The 27,678-nt window shown below is 41.2% G+C and overlaps 1 protein-coding gene across 1 annotated transcript in view; it reads right to left on the bottom strand.

Annotated features, from left to right (window-relative positions):
• Positions 1-4,654: 4,654 nt before the first annotated feature.
• The window catches only part of CFAP410 (cilia and flagella associated protein 410), an 80,873-nt gene continuing 57,849 nt past the window's right edge, over positions 4,655-27,678 (bottom strand). Inside the window, exons 4-7 of the mRNA XM_033946577.1 lie at positions 23,713-23,942; positions 17,848-18,022; positions 16,431-16,524; positions 4,655-5,609 (exon numbers count right to left, since the gene is read on the bottom strand). Coding sequence (XP_033802468.1) covers positions 5,481-5,609; positions 16,431-16,524; positions 17,848-18,022; positions 23,713-23,942 — 628 coding nt within the window. The 3' untranslated portion in view covers positions 4,655-5,480. The remainder of the gene's footprint in view (positions 5,610-16,430; positions 16,525-17,847; positions 18,023-23,712; positions 23,943-27,678) is intronic.

Below are 27,678 nucleotides of genomic sequence, written 5' to 3'. Positions count from 1 at the left end.
GGACAATGGACCAGCAATCACTTCCCCTCCTGCGCTAAAGCCTGCCTCCCTCCTTCCCTCCCTACAACTCCGAAATGGTCAGGTGGGGCCTGCCTGGTCCGAAATCACCCTCCCTATTATCGGGGCCAGCATTAGGGGATGGCAATCCAGGCAACTCACTTAGCTGCCATCAGCCCTGCCTTTGGCTGCGCCGGTAATGCTAAATTGCATGGTAAAACCAAAGAGAGAAGCCACAGGACTTTCCCACTTGCCTGCATTGCTCAAAGTTCTGCCACTCTTGATCCCGCCCCCTCTGAAGTGACTTCCTGTTTTTGAGGGGCGGATTGAGAGCGGCAGAATTTCGAGCAATGCAGGCAAGTGGGAAAGTCCCGCGGCTTCTCTCTTTGGTTTCACAGTGCAGTTTAGCATTACCGGTGCAGCAATGCAGGCAAGTGGGAAAGTCCCGCGGCTTCTCTCTTTGGTTTCACAGTGCAGTTTAGCATTACCGGTGCAGCCGAAGGCAGGGTTGATGGCAGCTAAGAATCGCCTCCAGTCTGGCAGCAGCACTAGAACACGCCTCTAAATTAAGCTAAGGGCTGATTCCCTGTGGGTAAAGAGGGGAAGTACTGGAATGGGATGTGAGAAGATGGTGGTTTGGCTGGCTCAGGAAATGGGAGAAAGCTGCTAAATCAGATAAGGAAGAAAAAAAGGAACACAGGAAGATGCTGGACATGAAGGTTGTAGGGTGAAGGAAAAAAAAAGCCAGACATGAGGAGTAGGAAGGCAGGTGGGAGATGCTGGACACAAAAGAGAGAAGGAAAAGGGAGAGGAACAAGAGATGCCAAGTCCATGGGAGGGAAGGAAAGAAAAGGAGATACCAGACCATGGAGGGGGAGAGAGAGATGCCAGAGCATGGGGGGAGAGAGAGGAAACAAATGCCAGACCAGAGGGAAAGGAGGGAGAAAGATGCCAGGGCATGGGGGAGGGGAAGGAAGGAGATAGAGTCGTCAGACCATGGGGTGGAGTGGGAAGGAAGGAAGGAAAGGAGAAGAGAGAGATTCCAGAGCATAGGGAGACAGAAAAATGGAGAGGGGGAAACTGAAATGAATCATGTAGAAAGAGGGAAGATACCTTATGGAAGAGAGAGAGGGCAGGCACTGGATGGAAAGGGCAGAGAATGGAAGGGGCGAGACAGAGGGTGAACAGTAGATGGAAGGGGTAGAGAGAGGGGGACAGACACTGAATAGAAGTGTGGAAGAGAGAAGGGACAGACGCTGAATGGAAGTGTAGGGGAGAGGAAGGACAGACGCTGAATGGAAGTGTGAGGGAGAGGAGGGACAGATGCGGAATGGAAGTGTGGGGAGAGGAGGGACAGACACTGAATGGAAGTGTGGGGGGCAGACTGAATGGAAGTGGGGGAGAGGGAGAGCAGACGCTGGAAGGAAGTGGGGAGGAGAAAGAAAAAAGGGCACATGCTGAATTGAGGGAAGAGGATAGAGTTAGATACTGGAAGGGGTGAGGGAAAGAGGTGGCAAGCTATAGATAGACACAATGAAAGAGGGAAATTGAGGACTGAATAGTAAGAAATAATTTAGACATAGGCAGAAAATAAATTGAGAAGGAAGAACAGGCGGAAGGGAGCGGAGAGAGAGATGCCTGAGCAGGGGGGAAAGGGAGGAGACAGATACCAGACCTGGGAGGAGGAAAAGAGGAAAGAGACAGATACCAGATCTGAGAGGAGAAAAGGAGGAGAGAGATAAGCTAAAATCTGCTGGGAGGGAAGGAGGGAGGGAGGAAGGTGAGACAGAGGCAGAGAAAGTGTGTGTGTGTGGGGGGGGGGGGGTTGTAATCAGATTAGAAAGACTAGAGAGAGAAAGGCCTGGACCACAGGGGAAAGACAGGAAGCAGATGCAGGACTATGGGAAGTTCAGACAGAGAGGGAGAGACCCTGGGGAAGAACAGGGAGATTTAAGATCATAACAGAGGAGTTAGAGAGAGGGAGACCTGGAACAAAGGTACAAATGAGAACTGACACTGGATCTGGGGAGAGTAAGAGAGAAAAGAGAGAAACCTGGACCCAAAGGGGATGGGGCTGGATTGTGAAAGAAATGTTGGATGCGAAAGAAAGAAAGATTGGATGCACAGTCAGAAGGAAGTGCAACCAGAGACTCATGAAATCACCAGACAACAAAGGTAGGAAAAATGATTTTATTTTAAATTTAGTGATCAAAATGTGTCCGTTTTGAGAATTTATATCTGCTGTCTATATTTTGCACTATTTGTCTGTTTTTCTATAGTTACTGAGGTGACATTGCATATTTTAAATTCATCTGCCTTGACATCTTTGAAAAAAATCCGAAACTCGTAAATGATAATTAACATTTTCTCTGCGTAGTGTGCTTTGTGTTTTTTTTAAAATTTTATGTTTACCATTATGAATTAATAAGATATTGTGTGTACATGAAAAATGAATGGAAGAAATTGGGGGTGGGGCTAGGGCGGGATTGGGGGTGGGGCTAGGGCAGGGCTGAATATTAATAGATGTCCCGTTTTGATGAAAAAAATAAATGATCACATTAGGTATAACCCACTGCTTTGAAAGAGGAAGCCAGAGTGTTTGCAGGGAGTCAGAATCAAAATTCTGAGGGAAGGAAGCATGGCATAATTTCTTTGCAGCCAAGTATGCCAATCAGGTTGAGACTCTAGACACTGAATCCTCTAGTTTTGAACGAACTCCAGATTCTGATAAGTGGGAAGCTAACTCTCTAGGAAGTGATAGCATAGAATGTGACTTTGCCTGCATAGGATTCAGAAATGCAGTGGCAGCTTGAACCAGGTGTCACTAATTCAGAGGAGAAATTCCTTTAGAGTTTAAGTTTGTTTTCATGAAAGATGTTTTTGCCCTGGTTCACCTGAATGTGAGAAAGACTTGAAGCTGAACTTACTGTCTAAAAAGAAAGTTTAAAAGACAGAAATCAATTGCCTGTGTTTAAATTTTGCCTGCACACGTGCAGGTCTGTGAGAGACTGTGGGGAAAGGGTACCTGCTTTTGCTTCCCCATTGCTTCTAATCAACTGGTAGAGGCAAGGATAAAGAAATTGCCAGGCAGAGTAATTAAAGGGGCTTCGTAAAGTTGGTTGAAATCTTTATGCTTATAATTGTCTTGAACAAATCAGCAAACAAGAAAAAGGGACTATAAATAAATATAATCCTTTAAACTGAGAAGGTGCTCAGAACCAATGGATGTTTCAGGAGTTATGGAGCTTTATGAGAACCTTATTTCCTGAATGGAATTGTTTTGTTTTGTTTTGACTCAAAAGAAAAGCTTAATAAATGAACCTTGTTTGAGAAATTTCTGGGTGCAAAACTCTTTATTTCCTCATAATTCCAATTTGGCCACTCCACGACTACCGCTCAGCCAAGTGTTTGGTGGTGGCATAGGCAAGCCTAGGCTTTTGTCTATTCCCTACCACAATATATACAGTATATTGTGTCTTCCCCCTCTGGTGACAAGGGAAGTTTCTTCAAGCTGAATCCTGGATTTTTACTGTGCACCTTCCCTGTCACTATATAAATATATATATCATGTTTCCCTGAAAATAAGACCTACCCCGAAAATAAGCCCTAGCATGATTTTTGGGGTAGGTCTTAATATAAGACCTACCCTTGAAAATAAGCCCTAGTCGCCAGCAGCAGCGCTGCTGCAGATTGTCATCAGTGATGCGGCAGAGGAACAGCCCAGGCCGCAAAGCAGACTGTCTAGATTGCTGCCGATGCTGCCAGTTTATTATAAGGTATTTATTTCTGTCTCGCGGTTTGGATGGGAGAGAGAGATAAGTCGGCAGGGGGAGGGGCAAGAGGTGTGTGCTGCGGAGGGGGGAATAGAGGGATAGAAAGATGCTACACAGGAGGATGGGAGGAAGGGAGGGATAGAAGATGCAAGGGTTCTGCTGCACAAGGGATGGGAGGGAGGGCTTGAAAGATACTGTACAAGGGGATGGGTGAGAGGGGAGGAAAGATGCACATGTGGGGGAGAGAAAGGAAATAGGAAGAACTGGAGTGGAGAAGAGGAAAAAAAATAAGACATCCCGGAAAATAAGACCTAGTGCCTTTTTTGGGCCCCAAATTAATATAAGACAGTGTCTTATTTTCGGGGAAACACAGTATATATAATTACCTTTTAGAATTAGAAATGCTTTAAAAATAAAGACCACCTAGTCATATCTTCTAAAATCTCTAATGTAGCATTATTTTCTTAGAAATAGGAGACAGAAATTAATATAAGTTTTGGGAGATAACACATAAGTATTTTAAATATAAACAGACATATTTGTAATTTAGTTTGTGAAACTGCAGCTAACAGTAAATGATAGCAACTAAGCACCAGTTAGCTTATGCTTTTGACCACCCAGTTGAGATTTATCACTTTTTTCTGCTCTTAAGTATAGGTTAACATATAATATTCATATGCAAATGAATACCAGATCCCTCTATCATGTGCTCCGTCATAGGTCAACCTCCTCCCGCTCTCTCCATAGCTTCCTTAGAACAACTCCATTCCTTGTATTTTCTCCCTTTTATTATGTTATCTGCTTAATTACCATATTCATCAACACATATTCTTCTTGATCTGTACGTCACATTGAACCTAGTTAGGTATAGAGCGACTCATAAATTATAGCTTAGATTATTCAGTTTTTTTTATGAGCCTCCTATGCAGGATCAAACACATATCAAACACTTTTCTTAAATCCAAGTACCCCAGATCCAGCATATGCTGTATATATAAAAATATAGACACCCTAAGGAAGATTTACAAGGCTAGTGCACCGATTCCCAAGTATAGAGCCTGTTATATACAGTTCCCTGTACCTGACTTTACAAGATTTCTGTTGTTCATCCCATGGTAAAACCAGCGAGTCAGAAGCAATACTGATAGACATTCTTATTACTGCTTTTGATAAGTGCATTCAGACATAATTATCAGTTTCTCTAATGTGGTGGTGCAGAAGAAATGACCGATCACATCTAACTGCAGGGGTTCTGCAAACTGAGAATAATGTTTATTTAGAATTTGGTTTACAACATAGATCTCTCCCAAAATGAGTGAAGTTATTCCTATGACTTACAGTATTTTCCTATCATTTGTAAGAATGCTGTAAAGCAGCTTCAAAAACACTGTTTTCCTTAGTAGTGTCTATGATCGTGCCTATCCTGCCTGTGATTAGTTCCTTATAAGGACGTGGCCGCTGTGCGAATTTAATGGTATCAAGATTGGGCCCTAGTGTTTACAGTAATTTAAATTAAATAGGTTCTGCTACATGCTTAACAATTCAGTTGGTAAACAAAGTTCAGGGACATCTGGAAAACAGCCACTCCCATTTATACTGGATCTGAAGATTTAGAATTTAGTCACAAAACAGTTTCTGTCTTTTTTTTCCCCATGAAATAGAGTCTTGTCCAAGTGCAGAATCTGGTTCTCTTACATGTTGTTCTGGAAGCTATTTTTTCTCTTGAAGTACTTCCTTCTGTAATATGTGGAGTCTGGTGGCAGTGGTCCTATGAACAATCTCCAGTGCCTCCTTGTCTAGGTCCTTGATGAGCAGTAGAATAGCACTGAGGATGTTACTCTAACAAAAAAAAATTAAAGTAAACAATCATCACACTATAGACTTAATTCTTCTATTTAACCACTAAGCAGTCAGTCACTTTGCTCTACACCATCACAGTGTATGCATGTCAGAGATGAGGCAGTGATGATCTGAGGCAAATCACAGTGAATATTTAATAGTTATGTCTCAATTCAGCAGACAATACTGTAATCCCACAACACAAGTTTCTCAGAAATGTTAAGATCAGGGAGGATTTACTGAAAGGAAAACCACAGATCTTACTAGCAAGAACAGCAGAAATGAGGCATGGAGCTATGAACCTGAACCGTCCAAATGGAAAAGAAGGCAATTTGCCCTTGTATGGAAGGCTGGCACTCCTACCACTATTACCGCAAGACTATCGCTAAGGGGTCACTGCCACCATCTGGAACCTGAAGCAATACAGGCAGAATAGGACTGCTCCTGCTTTGTCCCACCAGACTACCAGGGGGACTGGTGAAAAAATATTTGAAGGGCTGAGGCAGGTGAGTGTGGGAGGGGAAGTTTCAAGTTTATTTAAGATTTCATATGCCGCACAATCAGCCTTCTAAGTGGTGTACAATGTCATAAAAACATGTATTGATTAAAAAAAACATATTTAGGGAAACATCACATCATTATAAACAGCACATCATTAAAAACAATAATAGTTACTAAAAACAATTAAAAACAGAAACAAAAGGGAAAAGGGTTAGAACTACAATGATCAAGTAGAAAGAAAGACATATGGAAGAAAACAAAAGGATGGCAAAAAATAAAATAAAAAACAAAAAGGAATTGACCCCAAAATATCCACAAAGAAGAAAATCCAGAGAAAACCAAAAAAACTCTGTGGAGTGACGATGTTCCCAAATGTTTCAAGTTTCAAGTTTCAAGTTTGACCTTTATTTGATGAATCGCTTATAATAACATCTAAGCGATGTACAGTAATAAAAACCATCAGAGTGTGGTAATACAATTAATTTACAATAGTTACTCATAAGACAGACAAAATTAGACGAACAGGGGGGGTGGGAAGGAAGGGGAAAAGTTACAATCATGTTCTTTGTTAGAGAATGACATCGAAGGGGAAACACATTAGGTACTAAGGGGTTAGAAAGAATATTGGACCTAAAAGGTGCTAAAAGGTGGAATTTCATATGTCAAACGCGTCTTGAAATAGGTAAGTTTTTAAAATTTTCTTAAAAACAACGAGGTCAGTTTCGTTTTTAATGAAATTTGGAAGGGAGTTCCACAATAAGGGGGCTTTTACAGAAAACATATCATTTCGCCTAGTACCTATGACTTTTAATGAGGGGACTGAGAGCAATTGTGAAGAAGAAGATCTAAGAGAACGTAAAGTTTTGTGTGGGACAATCATTTTAGCAATATATTGAGGTTCATTGAAGGTTAAAGTTTTGTAAACCAGGAATAAAATTTTAAACGTAATTCTATGGGTTATAGGAAGCCAGTGTGATTTAATTAGTAAGGGGGTGACATGATCGAATTTCTTTGCGTTATGGATTAGTTTGATTGCTGTATTTTGGATGATTTGGAGGCGTCTATTTTCTTTTTGAGTTATATTAATTAGAAGAGAATTGCAGTAGTCCAGTTTGGAAATAATAAGTGAGTGAATTAAGATATTGAGGGATTTAGTATCTAAGAATGTGGAGATTGAACGTAATAGCCGTAGTCTGTAGAAGCATGATTTGACAATTACACTGATATGATCGTGATAAGATAGATCTACGTCAATTGTTACACCTAGGATTTTTAGCTTAGGTACCGGTTCTATAGAAATATTGTCAAGTGTGAATGGTATTTTTTGGGATATATCTCTTTTCCAAGTGAAAAGCATGGATTTGGTTTTTTGAGTGTTTAGAACCAGTTTGTTATTGTTTAGCCAGTTTTTAATTTTTTCTAATTTGTCATTGATAATTTTTATTTCTGCAGGGTTTTCTGGATTGAGAGGGTGCATCAGTTGAATGTCGTCTGCATAAGAAAAGGTTGTAAATCCTAGTGACTGTGACATGGTGATGAGTGGGGATAGAAAAATGTTGAATAGAAGAGGAGAAAGTATTGATCCTTGTGGAACTCCAAAAGATGAGGGGAAAAATTCAGAATAGGTTTCATTGAATTTAACTCTAGAGAGACGATCCGATAAAAAGGAGGTTAGCCATTGTAAGACTTGGCCCTCTATTCCTAGTGATTGTAAACGATTGAGAAGAATTTCATGATCTATGGTATCGAAGGCTGCGGATAGATCTAAGGAAAAGAGAGCTACAGATTTGTGATGGTCAAGAAAGTAGTGAATGTTAGTGACAAGACCAATCATGGAATATTCGGTACTGTGATATTTACGAAAACCTGTTTGGTTCGGATGTAACGCATTAGAGGATTCAATGAAGTCAGATAGTTGTTCGAAAACTAGTTTTTCCGTCAGTTTCATTAGGAATGGAAGATTTGAAATGGGGCGGTAGTTAGATGAGTCATCTTGGCTGGACTTAAAGTTTTTTAAAATTGGTATTACAGTGGAAGTTTTCCAAGCAGAAGGAACGGTAGCAGAAGATAAACACTTTTGAATGAGAGATAGAATAAAAGGACCAAAGAAATCGAAATATTTTTTAATATAAAATGGCGGAATAATTTCTGTAGGAGAACCTTTTAAGTTGATTGATTTGAGGTGTTTTTCAATGTCATTTATAGTTGGAATTTTGAAATTTGTGCATTTGGCTGTTGGAATAGAGTTAATTGTAGATAGGTTTTCCAAACCCGGAGAGATTAGTGTATTGGACGAGAATGTTTGTCTTATTGTTGATATTTTTTGGCAGAAATAGTCAGCTAATTCTTGCGCTGTCAGTAATGATGTTTGATTTGGCATATTTTGTTTTTTTCTGGGTTAAATGATTTTAAAATATTAAAGAGGACAGAAGTGGACTTTATTTGAAAGTATCAAAGTTCCAAAGGTACACTAAAATCATCCACATAAAATAATTCCATCCACATAAAAGTAAATCATCCAATGCAAGCAGTGTCTCACTTCCGGTTCGCGACACAATTGTTTCCCACGTACTCACCTTTATAGGACCCCCAGAGACCCCTGAAGAAGACTTTTTGTCGAAACGCGAATCGTGTTGGGTCCTGTATCCCTAGCGGACTAGGTCCTTTAAGGCTCTTATGTGGATGATTTACTTTTATGTGGATGGAATTATTTTATGTGGATGATTTTAGTGTACCTTTGGAACTTTGATACTTTCAAATAAAGTCCATTTGGGAACATCGTCATTCCACAGAAAAAATAAAATAAAACTATGTAGCCCAGAAAAAGACATTTAGGTCTCGAAAGCATCAAGGAAAAGAAATGTTTTTAACTTCATCTTAAAATGGTGAAGAATTGATTCTTCCCGTAAATGGGCCGGAATATTATTCCAAAGAGATGGAGTGCCGACAGAGAAAATGGTAGACCTCATTGTGTTTATATACTGCAGAGACGAGATAGATAGAATATTTTTGGCAACTGTGTGTGTGTGTGTGTGTGTGTGTGTGTGTGGTGGTGGGGGGGCTATTTGAGGGCCACAACAAAGGAGTGCCAGGACTAAATGTGGCTATTGGACCCCATATTTGAGATCTCTGATCTAGTGGTTAGTACAGTAAGCTGAGAACCTGGGGAACTGGGTCCAGTTCCCAATGTAGCTTCTTGTGACTCTGGGCCAGTCACTTAACCCTCCAGTGCCCTAATACAATAGTTAGATTTTGAGCCCACTAGAGATATAGTGATGATAAAAGAGGAACTGAAAGATATCTTGGTGAGCCAAAACAATAAGTTAAAGAGTGAAAAATCATCTGGACCTGATAGTATACACCCCAGGGTACTGAAGGAACTCAGACATGAAATTGCTTATCTGCTACCTGAAGATTGGAGAGTGGCCAATGTAACAGTTTTGTAAAAAGGGTTCCAGTGGTAATCCAGGAAATTACAGACTGGTCTGCCTGACTTCAATGTCAGACAAAATAGTAGAAGCTATTAAAATTACAGAACACATAGATAAACATGGTTTAATGGCACAGAGTCATCATGGGTTCAGCAAAGGAAAATCTTACCTCAGCAATTTGCTTCATTTCTTTGAAAATGGAAATAAATGTGGGAAAAGGTGAGCCAGTTTATATCCAGATTTTCAGAAAGCTTTTGAAAAGTTCTTCATGAAAGACTCCCGAGAGAATTAAAAAGTCATGGGACAGGAGGCAATGTTCTATTATGGATTAGGAACTGGTTATTGGTCAGAAAACAGAGTATGGGGTTATATGGCCATTTAAGAACATAAGAATTGCCTCTGCCGGGTCAGACCAGGGGTCCATCGTGCCCGGCAGTCCGCTCCCGCAGCGACCCCCCCCCCCAGGTCCATGACCTGTAAGTGTTCCCTACCTAACCTAAATATCCATACCCTATTCGCTTAATGTCCTGGTGGTCCAGCGTGTAACCCTCCCCCACCAGCGGCGCACAGGCCAGGAGCGCGGACGCCAGCAGCAAGCCCTCCGCGCTCCCGCCTGGGCACGCGCTGCCCTCCAAATGGCTGCGTCAGTTCCCGCGAGTCCCGCGAGAACTGACAAAACATCTAGAAAACAGAGCGGGCACAAGCGGGAGTATCTGGAAATCAGAATAACAAAGTGAGGTGAAAAAAAATCTGCAGGTAACACAAAACTATTTAAAGTTGTTAAAACAAATGCGAACTGTTAAAAAAAAATTGCAGGAACACCTTAGGAAATTGGAAGTCTGGGCATCCAAATGGCAGATGAAATTTAATGTGGAGAAATGCAAAGTGACGCACATTGGGAAGAACAATCCACATCATAGTTACCAGAGGCAGGGTTCACCTTAGGAGTCAGCATCCATGATCTAGGTGTCATGATAGACAATACACTGAAATCTTCTACCCAGTGTGCGCAGGTGGCCAAAAAAAGCAAACGGGATGCTAGGAATTATAGGGAAAGGGTAAATAAGCCCAAGAATATTATAATGCTTCTAATATCACTCCATGGTGCAACTTCACCTTAAGAACTGCATTCAATTCTAGTTGCTGTATCTAGAGAATGACATGGGGAAATAATTTGTCCCTGTCCCTGCAAGCTCGGTCCCCATTCCCGTCCCATCCCTCAAACCATCCGCACAAGCCTCAAATAGTTTTATACTGAACTTATTTTATTAAAGTATAAAAAGAAACAATATTCTATACAATTGTCATTTTATTTATTTTTTTTATAATACTTGGGTCTGTTACTTGTCAGTATATCCAGGACTGAGCTTGGATCTAGGAACATAGGATGCGTGATATTTCTTAAAGTCTAAAAGTGCTAATTATAAAAGAAACCATCCTCTAGGAAGCAGTATAATCTGCGTTTGCCCCATAGATCAGCAGCAAAGCACTGATAAAGATGGGAAAAAAAAGGAAGAATTTAAAAAGATGTTTACCATAGAGGCAGTATTCCTAACAAAATTTTTTCTGGTATATTTCACAGCATTAAGCTTCTGAAAGAGCTAGTTGGGTCATTTGATGATCAAAGAGTCAAAACAGGCACAGAGAAAAAAGTTATGCCAAAAAAACTAAATTCTTTGCTTCAGACTTTACCAAAGGAGATGCAAGGGAATTACTGTGAGATAGCATCTCCCATAGGCTGCCAGTGGCAGGCCTGAACCAATACACCCTTTTCCAAAAAGAGAACATACATAAGAACATAAGAATAGCTTCACTAATCTATCTATAACCTTTTTTTTAATGCTGTGTTGGTTTTTATGGATATTTTTCATGAAAACATGTGTTAGATTTTTTTTTATTAAAGTTTTTTGTTATTGACAGTCCTGTGTTTAGCATATCACGCATCACGAGGGTGATGACATCATGATGCCCAGCTTCTTCGCTTTTTTGAACAAGCTGGGCGCGTCTCTCAGTCTCGCAGCCATTTTGAAGATTGCTACTGCTACTGGTTGTCGCTGTAAAAAGTTTTGGAAAGAGCAATGCTGAGTTAAATTTATTGGATTTTTTTCCCCCTGAAGTAGCCCTGTCTGGGTGAAACAAAAGTGCTTTCTGTCGGGAATATTGGGAACGAGTTCCAGCATGTTTGACAAGGTTCCACACGCAAGGCTTATGAAAAAACTACTAAGCCATGGAATAGGAGGAGAAGTACACAGATGGATTGGCAATTGGTTAGAAAGCAGAAGGCAGAGGGTTAGCATAAATGGGAAATTCTCGGACTGGGAGAAAGTGACTAGCGGCGTACCTCAGGGCTCGGTTCTTGGACCTATCTTGTTCAATATTTTTATAAACGACCTAGAAGAGGAAACAACATGTAATATAATAAAGTTTGCGGATGATACAAAACTATGTCGGGCGGTTGGTTCTCAAAGGGACTGCGAGGATCTCCAGAAAGATCTGAACCAGCTGGAAACGTGGGTGACAAAATGGCAGATGAACTTTAACATAAGCAAATGCAAGGTGATGCATCTAGGAAAGAAAAACAAGGAACATGAGTACAAGATGTTGGGGGTGACATTAGCAAAATGCGAACAAGAAAGAGATTTAGGGGTACTGATTGACAATACCCTAAAGCCATCGGTACAATGTGCGGCGGCGGCGAAGAAAGCAAACAGGATGTTAGGCATAATTAAGAAGGGGATCACGAGTAGATCGGAAGATGTCATAATGCCACTTTATAGAACAATGGTCAGACCGCACTTGGAATATTGTGTCCAACACTGGTGTCCATACCTCAAGAGGGATATAATTCTGTTGGAGAAAGTGCAGAGGCGAGCCACGAAACTCGTCAAAGGAATGGAGCATTTGAGCTACAAAGAACGACTCGGGAAACTGGGACTGTTTACCCTCGAGAAGAGAAGACTGAGAGGGGATTTGATAGAGACTTTAAAAATATTAAAAGGATTTGATAAGATAGACCAAGAAGCAGAAATGCTAACATTTTCAGATGTGACACGGACAAGAGGTCATAGCCTGAAACTGAGTGGTAGCAAGTTTAGGACAAATCTCAGGAAGTTCTGTTTTACTCAGCGAGTGGTGGGTGCTTGGAATGCACTCCCGGAGGAGGTTGTGGCGGAGACTACGATACTGGGATTCAAGCGCAAGTTGGATGCACACCTTCTTGCATATCATATTGAGGGATACGGTAAAGTCGGGTCTCCAAAAAGGAGTACCTAATTTGGCCGCCGCGTGTGCGGAGCACCGGACTAGATGGACCTCGGTCTGATCCGGTGGGGGCATTTCTTATGTTCTTATGTAAAGAACATTTGCGTTAAGAGAAGCGTTCCCCGAGATAAGTTTTGCTAACTCCTTTATTTATTCTACACATTTTGATCTGAACTAATGTTTTGCCTCTAACTGTAGCCATCGCAACTTGTTTTACACAGTATTAACCATTCATTCACGTGTGTGGAGAAATTTGACAGAAGAAGAATTTTTGAGAAATAACCTATGAAATGAGAGACTGACCGTCATAATATATATGTATGGAGTTTTTTTGGACCAGTGATGATACAAGTGGCTTAGGGCACTGTTAAGTCCTGGCCACTTGTGGACGAGGCCTGTTTTTTGATATTTATTAATATTATTTTAATTTTCTGTCTGTTGATTAATGATTGAGTGAGAGTGGGTTGTTCTGGTAAGCTAACAACAGTCTGTTTTCCCTGATTTTTTGGGCCAATCCAGGTCACCAGTATCTGGCCAAAACCCAAGGTGTAGCAATATTCCATGCTACCGATACAAGGCAAGCAGTGGCTTCCCCCTTGTCTTTCTCAATAACAGACTATGGACTTTTCCTCCAGAAACTTGTCCAAACCTTTCTTAAAACCAGCTACGCTATCCGCTCTTCCAACATCCTCTGGCAACGCGTTCCAGAGCTTAATTATTCTCCGAGTGAAATTTCCTCCTATTGGTTTTAAGAGCACTTCCCTGCAACTTCATTGAGTGTCCCTAGTCTTTGTAATTTTTGACGGAGTGAAAAATCGATCCACTTGTACCCATTCTACTCCACTCAGGATTTCGTAGACTTCAATCATATCTCCCCTCAGCCGTCTCTTGTCCAAGCTGAAGAGCCCTAACCATTTTATTCTTTCCTTATATGAGAGGAGTTCCATCCCCTTTACCATCTTGGTTGCTCTTCTTTGAACCTTTTCTAGCACCACTATATCTTTCTTGAGATAAGGAGACCAGAATTGAACACAATACTCCAGATGAGGTTGCACCATGGAGCGATACAGGAGCATTATAACATTCTTAGTCTTGTTAACCATCGCTTTTTTAATAATTCCTAGCATCCTATTTGCTTTTTTGGCCACCGCCGCACATTGGACGGAATATTTCATTATATTGTCTATGATGACACCCAGATCCTTTTCTTGGGCGCTAACCCCCAAGGTGGACCCTATCATCCGGTAACTGTGATTCAGGTTATTCTTCCCAATGTGCATCACTTTGCATTTGTCCACATTAAACTTCATCTGCCATTTGGACGCCCAGTCTTCCAATTTCCAAAGGTCTGCCTGCAATTTTTCACAATCCACATGCATTTTAACAACTTTGAACAGTTTAGTGTCACCTGCAAATTTAATCACCTCACTAGTCGTTCCAATTTCCAGATCATTTATAAATAAGTTAAATAGCACCGGTCCCAGTACAGACCCCTGCAGCACTCCACTGTTTACTCTCCTCCATTGTGAAAAATGACCATTTAACCCTACCCTCTGTTTTCTATCCGATAACCAATTCCTAACCCACAACTGAACTTTGCCACCTATCCCATGACATTTTAATTTTCTCAGGAGCCTCTCGTGAGGAACTTTATCATAAGCTTTCTGAAAATCTAGATGACTATATCAACGGGCTCACCTTTATCCACATGTTTATTCACACCTTCAAAGAAGTCAAGCAAATTTGTGAGGCAAGATCTCCCTCGGCTGAACCCATGCTGGTTCCGTCTCATAAAATCATGTTTGTCTACATGTTCCACAATTTAATTTTTTATAAATCATTTCTACCATTTTGCCGAGTACAAAGACGTTATCTCACATTACCCATGTCAGAAATGGAATTTAATAGTGCTGATTTTGAAGGAACTGAAATCTCACTGGACCTGCAAAATGTTACAGGTCAAATCAACAAATAGCAAATCACCTGAATCAGATAGTATACACCTCAGAGTGCTGAAAGAACTCCACATGAAATTGCAGATCTACTATTAGTAATCTGTACCATGACATTGTCTAAAGATTGGAGTATTGCTAATGTCAATTTTTTTAAAGGAATCCAGAGATGATCAGAGAAACTATAGACAAGTAAACCTGACATCTGTGCCAAACAAAATAGTAGAAATTATTATTAAAAACACTCATTTCATTCTAAACTGGTTGCTTGGGTTTTCAGCTATTATGAAGGTTTGTTAGAAAAGAAAGTTTATACAGTTAATTTATTTTATCAGTCTAGTAAAATTTGGAATTCTATTCCTGAGCAAATTTGCACTCTTCCAGAATATTTCATGTTTCATAAAGCTTTGATAACTTATTTCTATGACATTTATTACAATTTGTGATTTGATAAATGTACCAAATGTTTTTGTACTCCATATCTTATTGTAACCTGCTTGGAATCCTTTTTGATATAAGTGGGATATACATACCCAGAACAGAACAGAATAGAATAGTGGTTCTTAAACCTGTAATAGTGGACCCCCAGTTAGTTGGGTTTTCAAGATATCCCTAATGAATATACACGAGGCAGATCTGTATATAATAGAGATGACAGGCATGGAAATCTGCCTCATGCATATTCATTTGGGATATCTTGAAAACCTGACTGACTGGGGGGACTCCCAGGACAGGTTTAAGAACCACTGGAATAGCAGAATGGGACAATTCACTGTGGCTGCGATGAAAATGGCCACAATGAATCCCATTACGGGGAGGCTGGGCCTCACTATACCTGCAGAGGGCAACTAATGCAGCAGATGCAGCAGCTCCTGTGGCTGCTTATCCCACCAGGGCCTGGGTTCAAAGGATGCAACGCAGCAACTCAGCTCTGACAGCAGCTTCTCCCCCCCAGGGCCTGGGCTCCCCAACAGCCACCACAGAGGTGCCGGATATCGAACAGGGAGGAGAGGGGGAGGGTATAATTCTTTTGGGGGCAGAGGGCATCACCCCCTCAAATGCCAAAATCTTAGGGGGAGGAGATCACCCCCCAAATGTTGAAATTGCATGATTCATCGTGCCCAGTTCATCATGCTGAAAAGACCATGCTGAACTGGCCGCGATAAAATAGCCATGATAAATAGTCCTAGACCCCTGGAATAGAACATAGATAGCCATGATTCAGTGGGACAAAGACTATATGGATTTAGCTAAGGAAAGTCTTGCCTTTTGTCCGACACGGTCTAGACATTCTTATCTTCCTAAGGAAGGGAGGAAAGCAGCTGAGCCACTTGATAATACTTATGTGACTCTTAACCTGCTTGCCTTCAGAGTGGAAGATTTAAGGTTTAATCTATGTGGTGGACTTCCAATTAAGTAGCTTAACCTTGCCTATTATATGTTTCTGTTCCGTGTCCTGGGAAAAGATATATATAGTAACATAAAACTATGTATACCTCAAAAAACATTGTCTCATAACATAAAAAAACAATACTAAGGGTTAGATGTTCCACAGGTCCCATTTTATTGGAGACAACGTATTAACTAATATGCATTTAGCTGCTTTAGCACATGCTAACATACTTCAATAAATCTAGCCCTAAGAAATTTCTTTCAATTTTTCCAAACACACTCACCCTTTTTTTCTTGCTGCCATCCACTTTGTGTGATGAAAAGGAAGAAAATTTATCCTTAGGAAGAGGTTTCATGCCAAGCTGCTCTCGAATTTTACTGAAAAATGTAAAGAGCCCCACGGGCACATTTTATATAACTCTACTTTAAGCAATGCTTGGAAAAACAAGTTATGCTCCAGTATACAGCAGCCCCATGTTGTTCTGTGAAACAAGTACGGTAATCATTTTTAACCCGTTGGGTATGTTGGTTTAAGACTTCAAAGTTCTGGCCTCTGTCTTACTACTTTGGATCTACAAAGAACATTGGATCAGCACATCGTCTTCTGCTTTCTCAAGTGTTCAGTAACTAAGTATAAAAGAACTGTGGACAGGATGGCAGAGTAAGTTGGGCAAAAAAAGGATCCATGAAAATGATCAACAGCAACCAACGCTGAGGGTGTTCTTTAGCTTGCATGGCCAATCTTCTATAAAACTCTTTTTTAAAATTTTCCTTTCTTTAGCAAGAAAGAGTCTAATATACACAAAAATACTTTCTGTAGAAGGAATTTCTACTAATTCGCATCCAATCTATACACAGTAGGCTTTTTATTGTAGTTAATCTAGGACAGAAGCCCACTTTTTTGAGGTTGCTTGTAACTCCTAACTCCCACTCACTTGTGAAGTACCCATCCCTGAGAATCTTCCTAACTCCCTACTTCCCTGTTTGATTAGAATGTAAGCTCTACTGAGAAGGGACTGCCTCTTGAATGTTTTAATGTACAGCACTACATACGTCTAGCAGTGCTATAGAAATGATTAGAAGTAGTAGTTGTTAAGGGGCAATATTCAGCCATCAGTAGACAGCATTTTTAAGCGCTGACCATTACCAGGTAAGTTAGACCTGAATATTCACTACGAGGCCGTGTATGGACACTGAATATCCAGGTTTGCGGTGGCACCCTAAGGTTATGCACATAGGGCCAATAATCAGCACTAAAATCCACATAAAAAAGGAGGCAAAGGTAGGAATGCTATTTAAGCAGTCCTACTTGCCCAGTTAGGGATGCAGGCATGGGCACCGAATACTGCTGGTGACCACATAACTTCTGGGACCACTCCCAACACTGCATAAATTCCACCTAGAGCTAATATACAGAGGCACTGCTTTGTTAAATGCTGTGAATATCAACCCCAAAATCATTACATGCATTCTGATCTCGTATTAGCAGGTTGGAATAAAATGGCAACAATAACTGTTTTTTGTAAATACAAACACATTAAAACCTAGTGAATTCACAAATAAACTTATGCATGTATTAGGTAGTAGGAAGAGATATTATAGTTGTTCTTTTTAACAAATGGTTTAGTCCTGAGATATATGTACAAGTGGAAAGATAAATCCTGTTCTGGTTCTCTGCCTCAACTACTAGCATATGCTCACTTTGTCTCCTCCATGCTGAAGTTCAACAAGTCACTGTCCAATTCTGTTGCAAGTTCAGCAGTATTTGTGTTGCCATTTTGTAATGGGCAGATATTATCCGCGCACCGAAGGGTTGGAGGACCTGTAATCTCATCTCCTTGCATGGCAGCCTGGGACAGTTCTTCCTCTGTCACTGCTGCAGGAAGAAATAGGAAAACAAGTTCCATCGTTAAGTATTTACAAAACAAGCTGAAAAGAAAATAAGAGTAAAAAATATTCTACAGAAACCGCTACCTGCAAGAAATAAGGTGCTGTAGTTCATTAATCCTTAGAAGCATAATGAAAAATATTAAGTTCAAATCCAAAGTGCAATGTGCGGTAGCACTGGGCAAAACAGCTAATGTGAATGTTGGCAATTACAATTATTTGATCAAATTATTCCTGTGTTAGTCCACTTGAAAATGTGAAAACGAGTGAAGCAGTAAGTTGTAAACAATAGTCCAATAAAAAGTTGTGGGATTTTTGGTTTGTTTGGGGTTCTTGGTTTGTTTGTTTTTAAACACCTTTCTATTATATAAGAATATAAGTAGGGTGGGATTGGGATATATGATATTTGTTTTAATTGTTTGGGGTTTTTTAAGTACAGAATATTGCTTACACTATTCCTGCAGCAGTTCAAGGCAAGTTACATTCAGGTACACTAGGTATTTCTCGGCTCCCAGAGGGCTTACAATCTAAGAGGCCCCTTTACGAAACTGCAGTAAAAAGTGACCTTAAGGTGTGTTTACAAGGGTTATTCTCGTGCACTAAATCCATTTTTGCCACATGGGTAAAATGGCTAAATTGCTCAGTTTTCAATTAATGTCCATGCACTAGTTCTCTTAGTGCATGATCCCCTACCACTATCTATTTTGTAGGTGGTAAGGGCTCACACGCTACTCAGCGCATGGCAGTTTAGCTGCACTAATCAATTTGTGCAAAACGCACCTACCCTCTGGCCCCAGAGTAGCACGTGCTAATGCCAAAATTACTACAGGATGCCTGAATGTGCCCCACAGTAAAGGCATTTTAAGCTGCAGTGAGCACGTGTTAGAGGTCATTTTACTAAGCTGCAGGAACCACTAAGTTGGTACCTGAGACAATGGAGGGTTTAGCGACTGGCCTACAATATTGCTTGTTAACTATTAAATTCCAGGAATAATTTTCAAAGGAATAAAATATAAAACTGAGAATATCACCATTCCTCTCTATGGATCTAAGGTACGATTGCACCTCAAATACTACATGCAGCACTTCCCCATGTCAAAAAATGAAACGTTGTAGAAATGGGCAACAAATGTAAGGGATCTGATCTACACATTTTAGAAAGAAAATCTAAAGCAGGTTAGGGCTCTTCAGCTGGGAACAGAGACAACACAGAGGGGATTCGATAGAGGAGTGAAACAGGTAAATAGAGAATGGTTATCTGTCCACTGCATCTCTTTATGATCTTGGGCAAGTCACTTAACCTTCTATTGCCTCCAGTGAGCCTTCCAGGGGACAGAAAAATACCTATTGTACCTGAATGTATACTGCTTAAATAGCTTTCAAATGGAATATAAGAAATTAAATTAAAAAACAAAACAAAAATAAGTGTGTACCTCTTAGTATTGAGCATACATGCATAAGTGCATGTTCCAAGCTCTACTCAGACTCCACCTTAAGATATAGATATATTTTTAGAAAGTGCTAACCTGTGCCAACTAGGCTTATGCACCATTCCAACTACAAGTGGGTGCAGGAAATCTGATCGGGTACATATCCCCAACAAGGGTGGTAAGGCGAGACACCTAAAACAAATCCCGTGCCTTACTAATGAACAGAATTGCAAGCCCATCCCAGCCCCTTGTGCATACCTCAATATTTGCTTGATTAGAAGCAAAGCAACACTGATGAAGGACTGGCTCACAGCTGAAAAACTGGGGTGTTTACTCGATTAAAACCTGGCTCCCATCCCTGGACGACCCTTTAATCAACAAATTCTGTCCAACAGGCTATAAAGTGGTCTCTCTATGTAAACAAAACAAGAGAGGAGGAGTAGGCGGCCTGGCAATCGTGGTCAAAGAATCCTTTGAATTCACCATCCTAGACTCTCACCAAACTGAACACCTGGAAATTCTGTCATGTCGTCTCAAGGATAACTGCCTGAAAGACCCTCTCACCTGCATTTTGTTCTACATACATCAGGGATCAACACAATGTCATGGACTTTGTCCTCAGAAATTCCTTATCTATCCCTTATTGCCTCCTAGCAGGAGACATTAATCTATATTTGGAGCTCACAGACACCCAGCCTATCAGGGATCTTATTCCTTTCTAGAATCTCTAGGATACATCCTCCCCATGCCTTTGCCCATCCATCATAAAGGCTACCAACTAGATCTTGTTACCACCATGGAGGAAGACACCACACCCAGTAATTGCTGTATACAGGCTTTGTGAGAGAATACTAATTCCAAAACAAAAATTACTCTCTACACTTAATAAATCTTTGTACTTTTTCAAATGTGGTTCAAAATATCAACGTGATAGAATAGTTGATATCTTCAAATGGAGTCTCTCCACTTTCAGAGCTCCTATATATGAAAGGAAAAACCTTAGATCCCAGATTGCTGTCAGCTATTTAACTTCAGCTTGCAAACCACGTCTAGGACAATCCTCATTGGTTTAACCTCCACCTCCTTAAAATTTTAAACTTGTATTCGTATAATTTATATGATTTCACGACAATTCTTTAAAAGTACTTAGCTCGTTCTTAAAGACATTGTCCGTTGCCGACAAAGGCCGCCCATGTTTCGCTTTAGCTGCATTAGGGCTCTGTTCAAAAATGTCTGCAAATTCAATCGGCAGAGAGCATTTTTGTCCAGAGCCCTGACGCAGCTAAAGCGAAACAGCTAGGGAGGGACAGAAGAGCCTGCCCTCAAAAGCGGCATCAGACTGAGCTGCCACATCCACTCAGAAAAACTGGGTAAAGGTATGAATAGGGGACCACGAAGCCGCCCTGCAAAATTTAATCGAGATGAATCACTTGAGACCCTGCCCACGAAGCAGCAACACTTCTAGTCGAGTGGGCTTTAAGAGAAACCGGCAGCTGCTTGTTGTGTGCGATGTAAGTCACAGAAATGGCCATTCGAGTCCATCGAGCAATCAAGGATATTGACGCCGGCTGACCATGGCGAGGCGCAGCAGTCAGGACAGAAAGGTGATCAGATAGCCTGAAATCATTAGTCCTCCCCAAATAGTGGAGCAAGACTCTCCTGACATGCAACTTGCACAAGAGCCTGTCGAATGAAATACAGGTAAACGAACCTCCTGATTGACATGGAAGGCAGAACCACTTTTGGTAGAAAGGAAGGTACAGTGTGGAGATAGGGCTCCCTGCACAAACAAGCCTGAAGCTCTCAAATAGACAATGGCGACCAGAAAGACAGTCTTGATTGCCAGAGCAGCATTCTTCAGTGGCTCAAATGGGGCTTTCTCCAAGGCCTTGAAGAATGATGTTAAGATTTTATGAAGGGAAAAGAAGGTGCAATGGAGGTCGCAAACGAAGTGCCCCTCTCATAAACCTGGTCACATCTGGACAAGCAGTAAGTGAACTAGCCCTCCGCATATTCTAAGGCACAAAAAACCTGCAACCGGAACTTTAAAAGGAGATCACTGCTAAACCCTTCTCTAGGCCCACCTGAAGAAAAGCTAGGACCACTGAAATGGGAGCCCTCTCAGGCTCCACCTGGTCTTTAGCACACCACTGCTGGAAAGCCTTCCAGGCTTTGGCAACAGCAGCCATCTTAGAGGGTTTCTTCGAGAGCAAAAGAGTCAAAATAACTACATCCGAGTAACCGCACTGCATCAAGGCTGAGCGCTCAAGAGTCATGTCATAAGACCAAAGTGCCTTGAGTTCTTCATGGGCACTAGACCTTGACTGAGAAGGTAGTGATGAAGAGGAAGCTGAAGTGTCTCGTCCTGCTGAAGATAGATGAGATCCGCCTACTGTGGGCGACGAGGCCAATCTGGAGCCACTAGAATGACAAGACTGGGATGCATCGCTATCCAGTGGGGGACCCAACTGACTAGAAGCTATGGAGGGAACATGTACAGGAGTTCGTGAGCCAGCCAGGGCTGAACCAAGGCGTCTAGCCCAAGGCTTCTGCGCTGTGTTCATCAACTGAAAAAGCGCCTGACCTTCGAACTCTTTGCTGAAACCACCAAGTCCAGTTGGGGCTAACCCCTGCACTGTATGATCAGAAGGAATACCTTTCACAAGAGGTTTTATTTTCCCAGGTACAGGACCTTTTGACTGAGAAAGTCTGCCTGAACAGAGATGTCTCCAGCCACATGAGACGCCAAGAAAGACAGAAGATATACTTCTGCCCAGTGGAACAGCATGTGAGCCTCCTTGCCCAAGGGATCGCTTCTTCTGCCTCCTGGATGATATACATACGCCACCGACTACAGATGAAGATCTTCAGAATACCAGTCAACCAGAAACAGACTATGACCTCTGCCCCCACAGATCCTCAGCACTAGGTCAGGAGAGGGAAAGACAGCCTGCGCCTTGAAATCTGGATGGGTTTCCCTCCAGATGAATACAGTCTGCCCTTGAAACCTGTGACAAGGTCAGCAGGCCAGTACACTCCCAGGGGAATGGACCCTGAGTTTAGGAAGGGTGGCATACAGCAGGCTAGCTCCACAGATCCACCAGAGTTTCTCTATGAAGCAACAGTCTGGCACCATGGGACTGCGTCCTTTCCTCTGACAGAGGACCACTAGAAAGGGGTATCAAGGCACTGAAACTAGAGAATGACACGGGAACAAATTTTTCCCCATCCTCGCAGGAACCCAATTTTCCTGTCCCATCCCTGTGAGTTTTGTCACTGTCCTTGTCCCTGCCTCATTCCTGTAAGCTCTGCCTTAATTGCACAAGCCTCAAACACTTATGAGGCAGATGAGGATAGAACTTGCAGGTATGGGGCAGGGATAAGAAAAGAACTTGCCAGGATGGGAAAATGAGTTCCTGCGGGGTCAAGGATAAATTTGTCCCTGTTTCATTCTCTAACTGAAGCCACCAAGAAAGCGAATTTTAAGCGAAAAAAACCAAACAAACAAGAAAAAGAGGCTGAGCAACTGCAAAAGACTTCTGCATGGATTACTTGCAGAAAGTGTAACTGGATATGTTTGCTAGCTCTCAGGCTAAGGGGGTGGAGCATGTGCTCAGAAAAGCGTTGGATTTCTGCAACTCCTGGATTGCAGGTTCGGATTGAACACCTAGCATATGGAATCCAGAAGGGACGTAACATAAATATTATTCTGTCCAATATGTTGTTTTTCTATTCATTATTTTTATTTTTTGGGCACATAATTCCCTGGAATATATACGGTGTGCCATAATACCATCAGTAACAGAAGTACTGCGAGAGGCAGTTTTCAAAAGAACTTCTATTGCCCTTTAAGGTTAATACAAGGGAGGGAGGGGAACAGTGTTCTTTTTAAGCTGAACTAAACATCCAGTTAATACAGTTAATAAGTAGGGAAAGTATGCAGAGTACGACTCATGGAATTCTTTACAACTTTCCTGCTAGTGTTTATGAGTGTGAGTGTGTGATGTATCTGAAGAAATGCTCACAAGGCAAGGTAATAGAAAATTTTTGCTCACATCAACTCAGTCCTTTGTTCACGAAGAAAAGTTTTTGCTCACATCAACTTGATCCTTAGAGAGAACATTGGAATTGCACCAAAAATGACAAATAGAGGGAAATAGAGAAACATCCTTTCCTTTTTCCTGGGCATATTCTAAATGATATTCCAATTCCTACTTTATACCTGAAACTTTATTATACCGACACTTACTTTTGTTATCAAGCTTTCGTAAGTTAGGAAGATTACGAAGTATTGTCATCCTATACTTCAGGGGGTCTTGCTCACAACAGGGGTTCTCCGCCAGCCACAGAATTTTCAATCGGGGAAGTTCTTTCAAATAAAATAGCTCAGCTAGATTCTGGATGTTGTTCTTCCGCAAGTAGAGCTCACACAAGCTTTGGCACTGGCTCAAAGGTTCCAGAGTAGAAATATTATTCACACTGAAGAGAAGAGACATCATAAAAAATAGCAGCAGCCTATGTATATAGTGTAGTGTATAATCTACTTGAATAACATCATAGGAACCAGCTATATGACACATATTTTAAACCCCATCCCCCCCTATACGAAATTCCTTGGCCTATTCTTTCCATGGTGAATTAAAAAAACTATTTGCATTCTCTTCAGAAGTGTATTCCTAACTTTTCATCTCCTTTTCAGGAACTAAAGCAAGAGTTTATCTATAACTGAGATGCTATACATATTTCCATTTGGCTTCAAGAAGCCTTAAAATGAAGGAGAAAGGAGTTGGGAAGAATAATCCAAACTATAATTACAAAATGATATTTTTCATAACAGAAGTCGCCAACCAAGTAAAATGATCTAAACATCAAATCCTTGCCTTAGTATCTAGCAGCCAACAGCAAAAATCAAATAGAATTTTAGTAATTATAAAGAAGACAATGGGAATAAATTAGAGAATATTGTGATACCTTTACATTGTTCTAAGTACTATGAGCAATTCTATATCTCAAAATAGCTATACCAGAACTAAAACAGGAATAGACAAGAGAGTATGTCAAATGACACAAGGAGATGGAATGGCTCCCCTAAGAAGAAAGGTTAAAAAAAGCTAGGGCTCTTAGAAAAGTGGCAACTGAGGGGAGATATAAGAAGTCTATAAAATGACTGGCAGGAACTTGAATTGTTTGTTTTCTTTAAGGAAAGTTCAAAGACTAAGGCAGGGGTAGGGAACTCCGGTCCTCTAGAGCCGTATTCCAATTGGGTTTTCAGGATTTCCCCAATGAATATGCATTGAAAGCAGTGCATATAAATAGATCTCATGCATATTCATTGGGGAAATCCTGAAAACCCGACTGGAATAAGGCTCTCGAAGACAGGAGTTCCCTACCCCTGGACTATGGGGTACTCCAAAATGTTAGTAAGTGGCACAGATAAAACAAATACAATTGTTTTAACTCAATGCACAATTAAGATTACATTTGAGATTTCTATTCAGCCATTACCTTGCGGTTCAAGGCGGATTACAAAAGAATTTATGGTTGGTCTGTTACAAGAAGAGATCAGTGGTCATGACTAGTGAAGATAGAGAAAAGGGCGGGTATTTTCAGAGAGTTAGGAAGATCTGGAATATAATGCCAGACGATGCAATAAAATTAGTATAGCAAGTTGAAAGGTACACACATAGGCCCTCTTTTACTAAGGTGCACTAACTGAATAGCGCGCACTAAACGCTAATGCATGCATGTTAGTCCATGGACACGTTAGTGTTTAGTGTGCGCTAATTCAATTAGCGCGCACTAATCGGTTAGCGCACCTTAGTAAAAGAGGGGTGACAAAATGGTATTTTTCTTCTTTTTACAAACTTACATTGAAGTCTTAATACTAAAGCTGCAGCAAAAGGGAAGATATGTGTCTTTATACCAGATTGTCAGGGTAAGAACTAGAGAATGACATGGGGACAAATTTGTCCCCGTTCCCACAGGAACTCAATTTTCCCGTGAGTTTTGTCACTGTCCCTGCCCCATTCCTGTAAGCTTTGCCTTAACCACACAAGCCTCGAACATCTGTGATTTTAAAGCATTTGAGGCTTGTGCAGATGAGGACAGAGCTTGCAGGAATGGGGCAGGGATAGGAAAAGAACTCGCGGAAACAGGAAAATGAGTTCCCACAGGGACGGGGAAAAATTTGTCCCCATGTCATTCTCTAGTAAGTACCAGAGTCTTGATCAGTGGGTTATTCTCCTATACCCATGAGTTTTGCAAAAGGCTTCATCTTCCTTTTTCAGCTCTGCCTCCTTGTCTCACTGGGCAGTGCCCCATCTCCTCAATTTGTTCCCAAGCAGTTGATAATCCCTAGAAGAGGAGAAATAATAAGGAGGGCACAGTGAACTCCCCGACCAAGTATATTTCTGCTCTGCAACAAGAATAATTAATTAAATCAGAGAAAACATAGCGTAGACAAGGTGGAACCGAACAAGCCACCTACCTGAGTGCAATCGGCACTAACATTTATGTAGCTCTCAGTCTCTCCCCAAGCATCTTGCTATAGAGAGGTATTGCATCATTCTTCACACTTGCTCAATATCTTCTTTCATGCATCTTCATACTATCTTGGTTGCTCAGACAAGAATCTGGAAATCCAGATAAATGTCTGAGACAGGATGTAGGCTAAAGTGAAAGCTGATAGGGAGGGCCGTCAAGACTCATGTGCCTTTATATCAGAAAGAAGATTATCAAGGTAAGAGCCTAATCTTCCCTTCTGCTGCAAAAGGCACATGAGTCTTGATCACTTGGACGTACCAAAGCAGTCCCCTAAGTCTAGGGCGGGGCAGATGAGCAAACTGCTAGCATCAAGGACCCAAATGCAGCATTCATTTGTACTGTCATGTTCACTCTATAAAAAGTATGTAAGGTGGACTATGTAGCTGCCCTATAAATCTCCTCAGGCTGAAATGCCCATGAAGACAACAAACTCCTGGTGTAATGCCCTTTCAAAGGGATCGGCGGCTGTTTACTACATCCACTGTACATAGAAGAAATAGCCATACAAGTCTTAGGGGATGGTTTTCCCAGGTGGCTAGGGCTGGTTAGCCCAGAAAATTATGTGAACTACACAATCAATCACCTCAAGGAAATGGAGAACTCTCCTAACCTCCAGCAATGGCAAAACTTTGTCCTTTTTTTTTTTTTTTTTTAACCTGTGGCAAGCAACACAGGTGATCTAACTTCCTGATTTATATGGAACATCAAAACCTTTGCCGTACAACACCGTATGCAGAGACACACCAGGAAAACAGTCTTTACAGTAAGAACCATCAGTGATGCCTCCTGTAAGGGTTCATATGGAGCTATAATTAAAGCCTGTACAAAAATCTTAAGCTATTATGTTAGAAATGGTTGTCGCACAGAAGGATGCAATAGTTACACTCTCTTTAAATCTCTGCTAATACCAGGATGGAAGGCCAAGGACACTTTACCACTTGAGCCCTAAAGCCCAATAGATTTGTCACATACACCTTTCAAGAACTAACAACTGGCTCTTCATGAGACCATCCTCAAGAAAGGAGAAGACCACAGACATCAGAGCTTCAGTTTCTGGAAGGGGCATAGAAGGAGAGAAGATGCCATATAGGGGAAGAGAGATGGCAGACAGTGGATGGAAGGAAGAGAGTAACAAGATGAGGAAAGCAGAAACCAGAGAAGACAAAGGTAGAACAAAAATTTTCTATTTATTTGTTGCTTTAGGAGACATGTGTCACTGTTTCTGTGGTGTTGCATTGTATGCAGAGTCCAGTTTCTTGCTGGTTCAATTTAACCTTTGTCTATGTATTTCTATTTTATCCCCACTTTTACAAAACTGTGGAGCATTTTTTAGCGCCAGCCGGGTGGTAGCAGCTCTGATGCTCAGAATTCTATGAGCGTCAGAGCTGTAAGCACCGTGGCTAAAATCCACACTACAGTTTTGTAAAAGAGGAAGGAGTTAGTTTGTGATGACATATTCCATACTAGGTGAAGGTATTTTCTGTGTTCTGTGTGTTCGAAAGACATGGTTTTCTGTTAGAACTGATCTGTACTAGTCTGGCTTGTTTAGTTTTACAATGGGTGTATTGATGTTGTACTGCTCATTGCATATGTAAGATGCTGCCTTTTCCTAGGTACTCATGTGTGACGTGTGGCTTGTTACTAAAAATCATGTTTTTCGTACAGATGGAGG

This window comes from Geotrypetes seraphini, chromosome 5, assembly GCF_902459505.1.
Source record: "Geotrypetes seraphini chromosome 5, aGeoSer1.1, whole genome shotgun sequence".
Taxonomy (NCBI): Eukaryota; Metazoa; Chordata; class Amphibia; order Gymnophiona; family Dermophiidae; genus Geotrypetes; species Geotrypetes seraphini.
The sequence above is the reverse complement of the archived record's forward strand: the minus strand, read 5'-3'. Positions and strand labels throughout refer to the sequence as shown.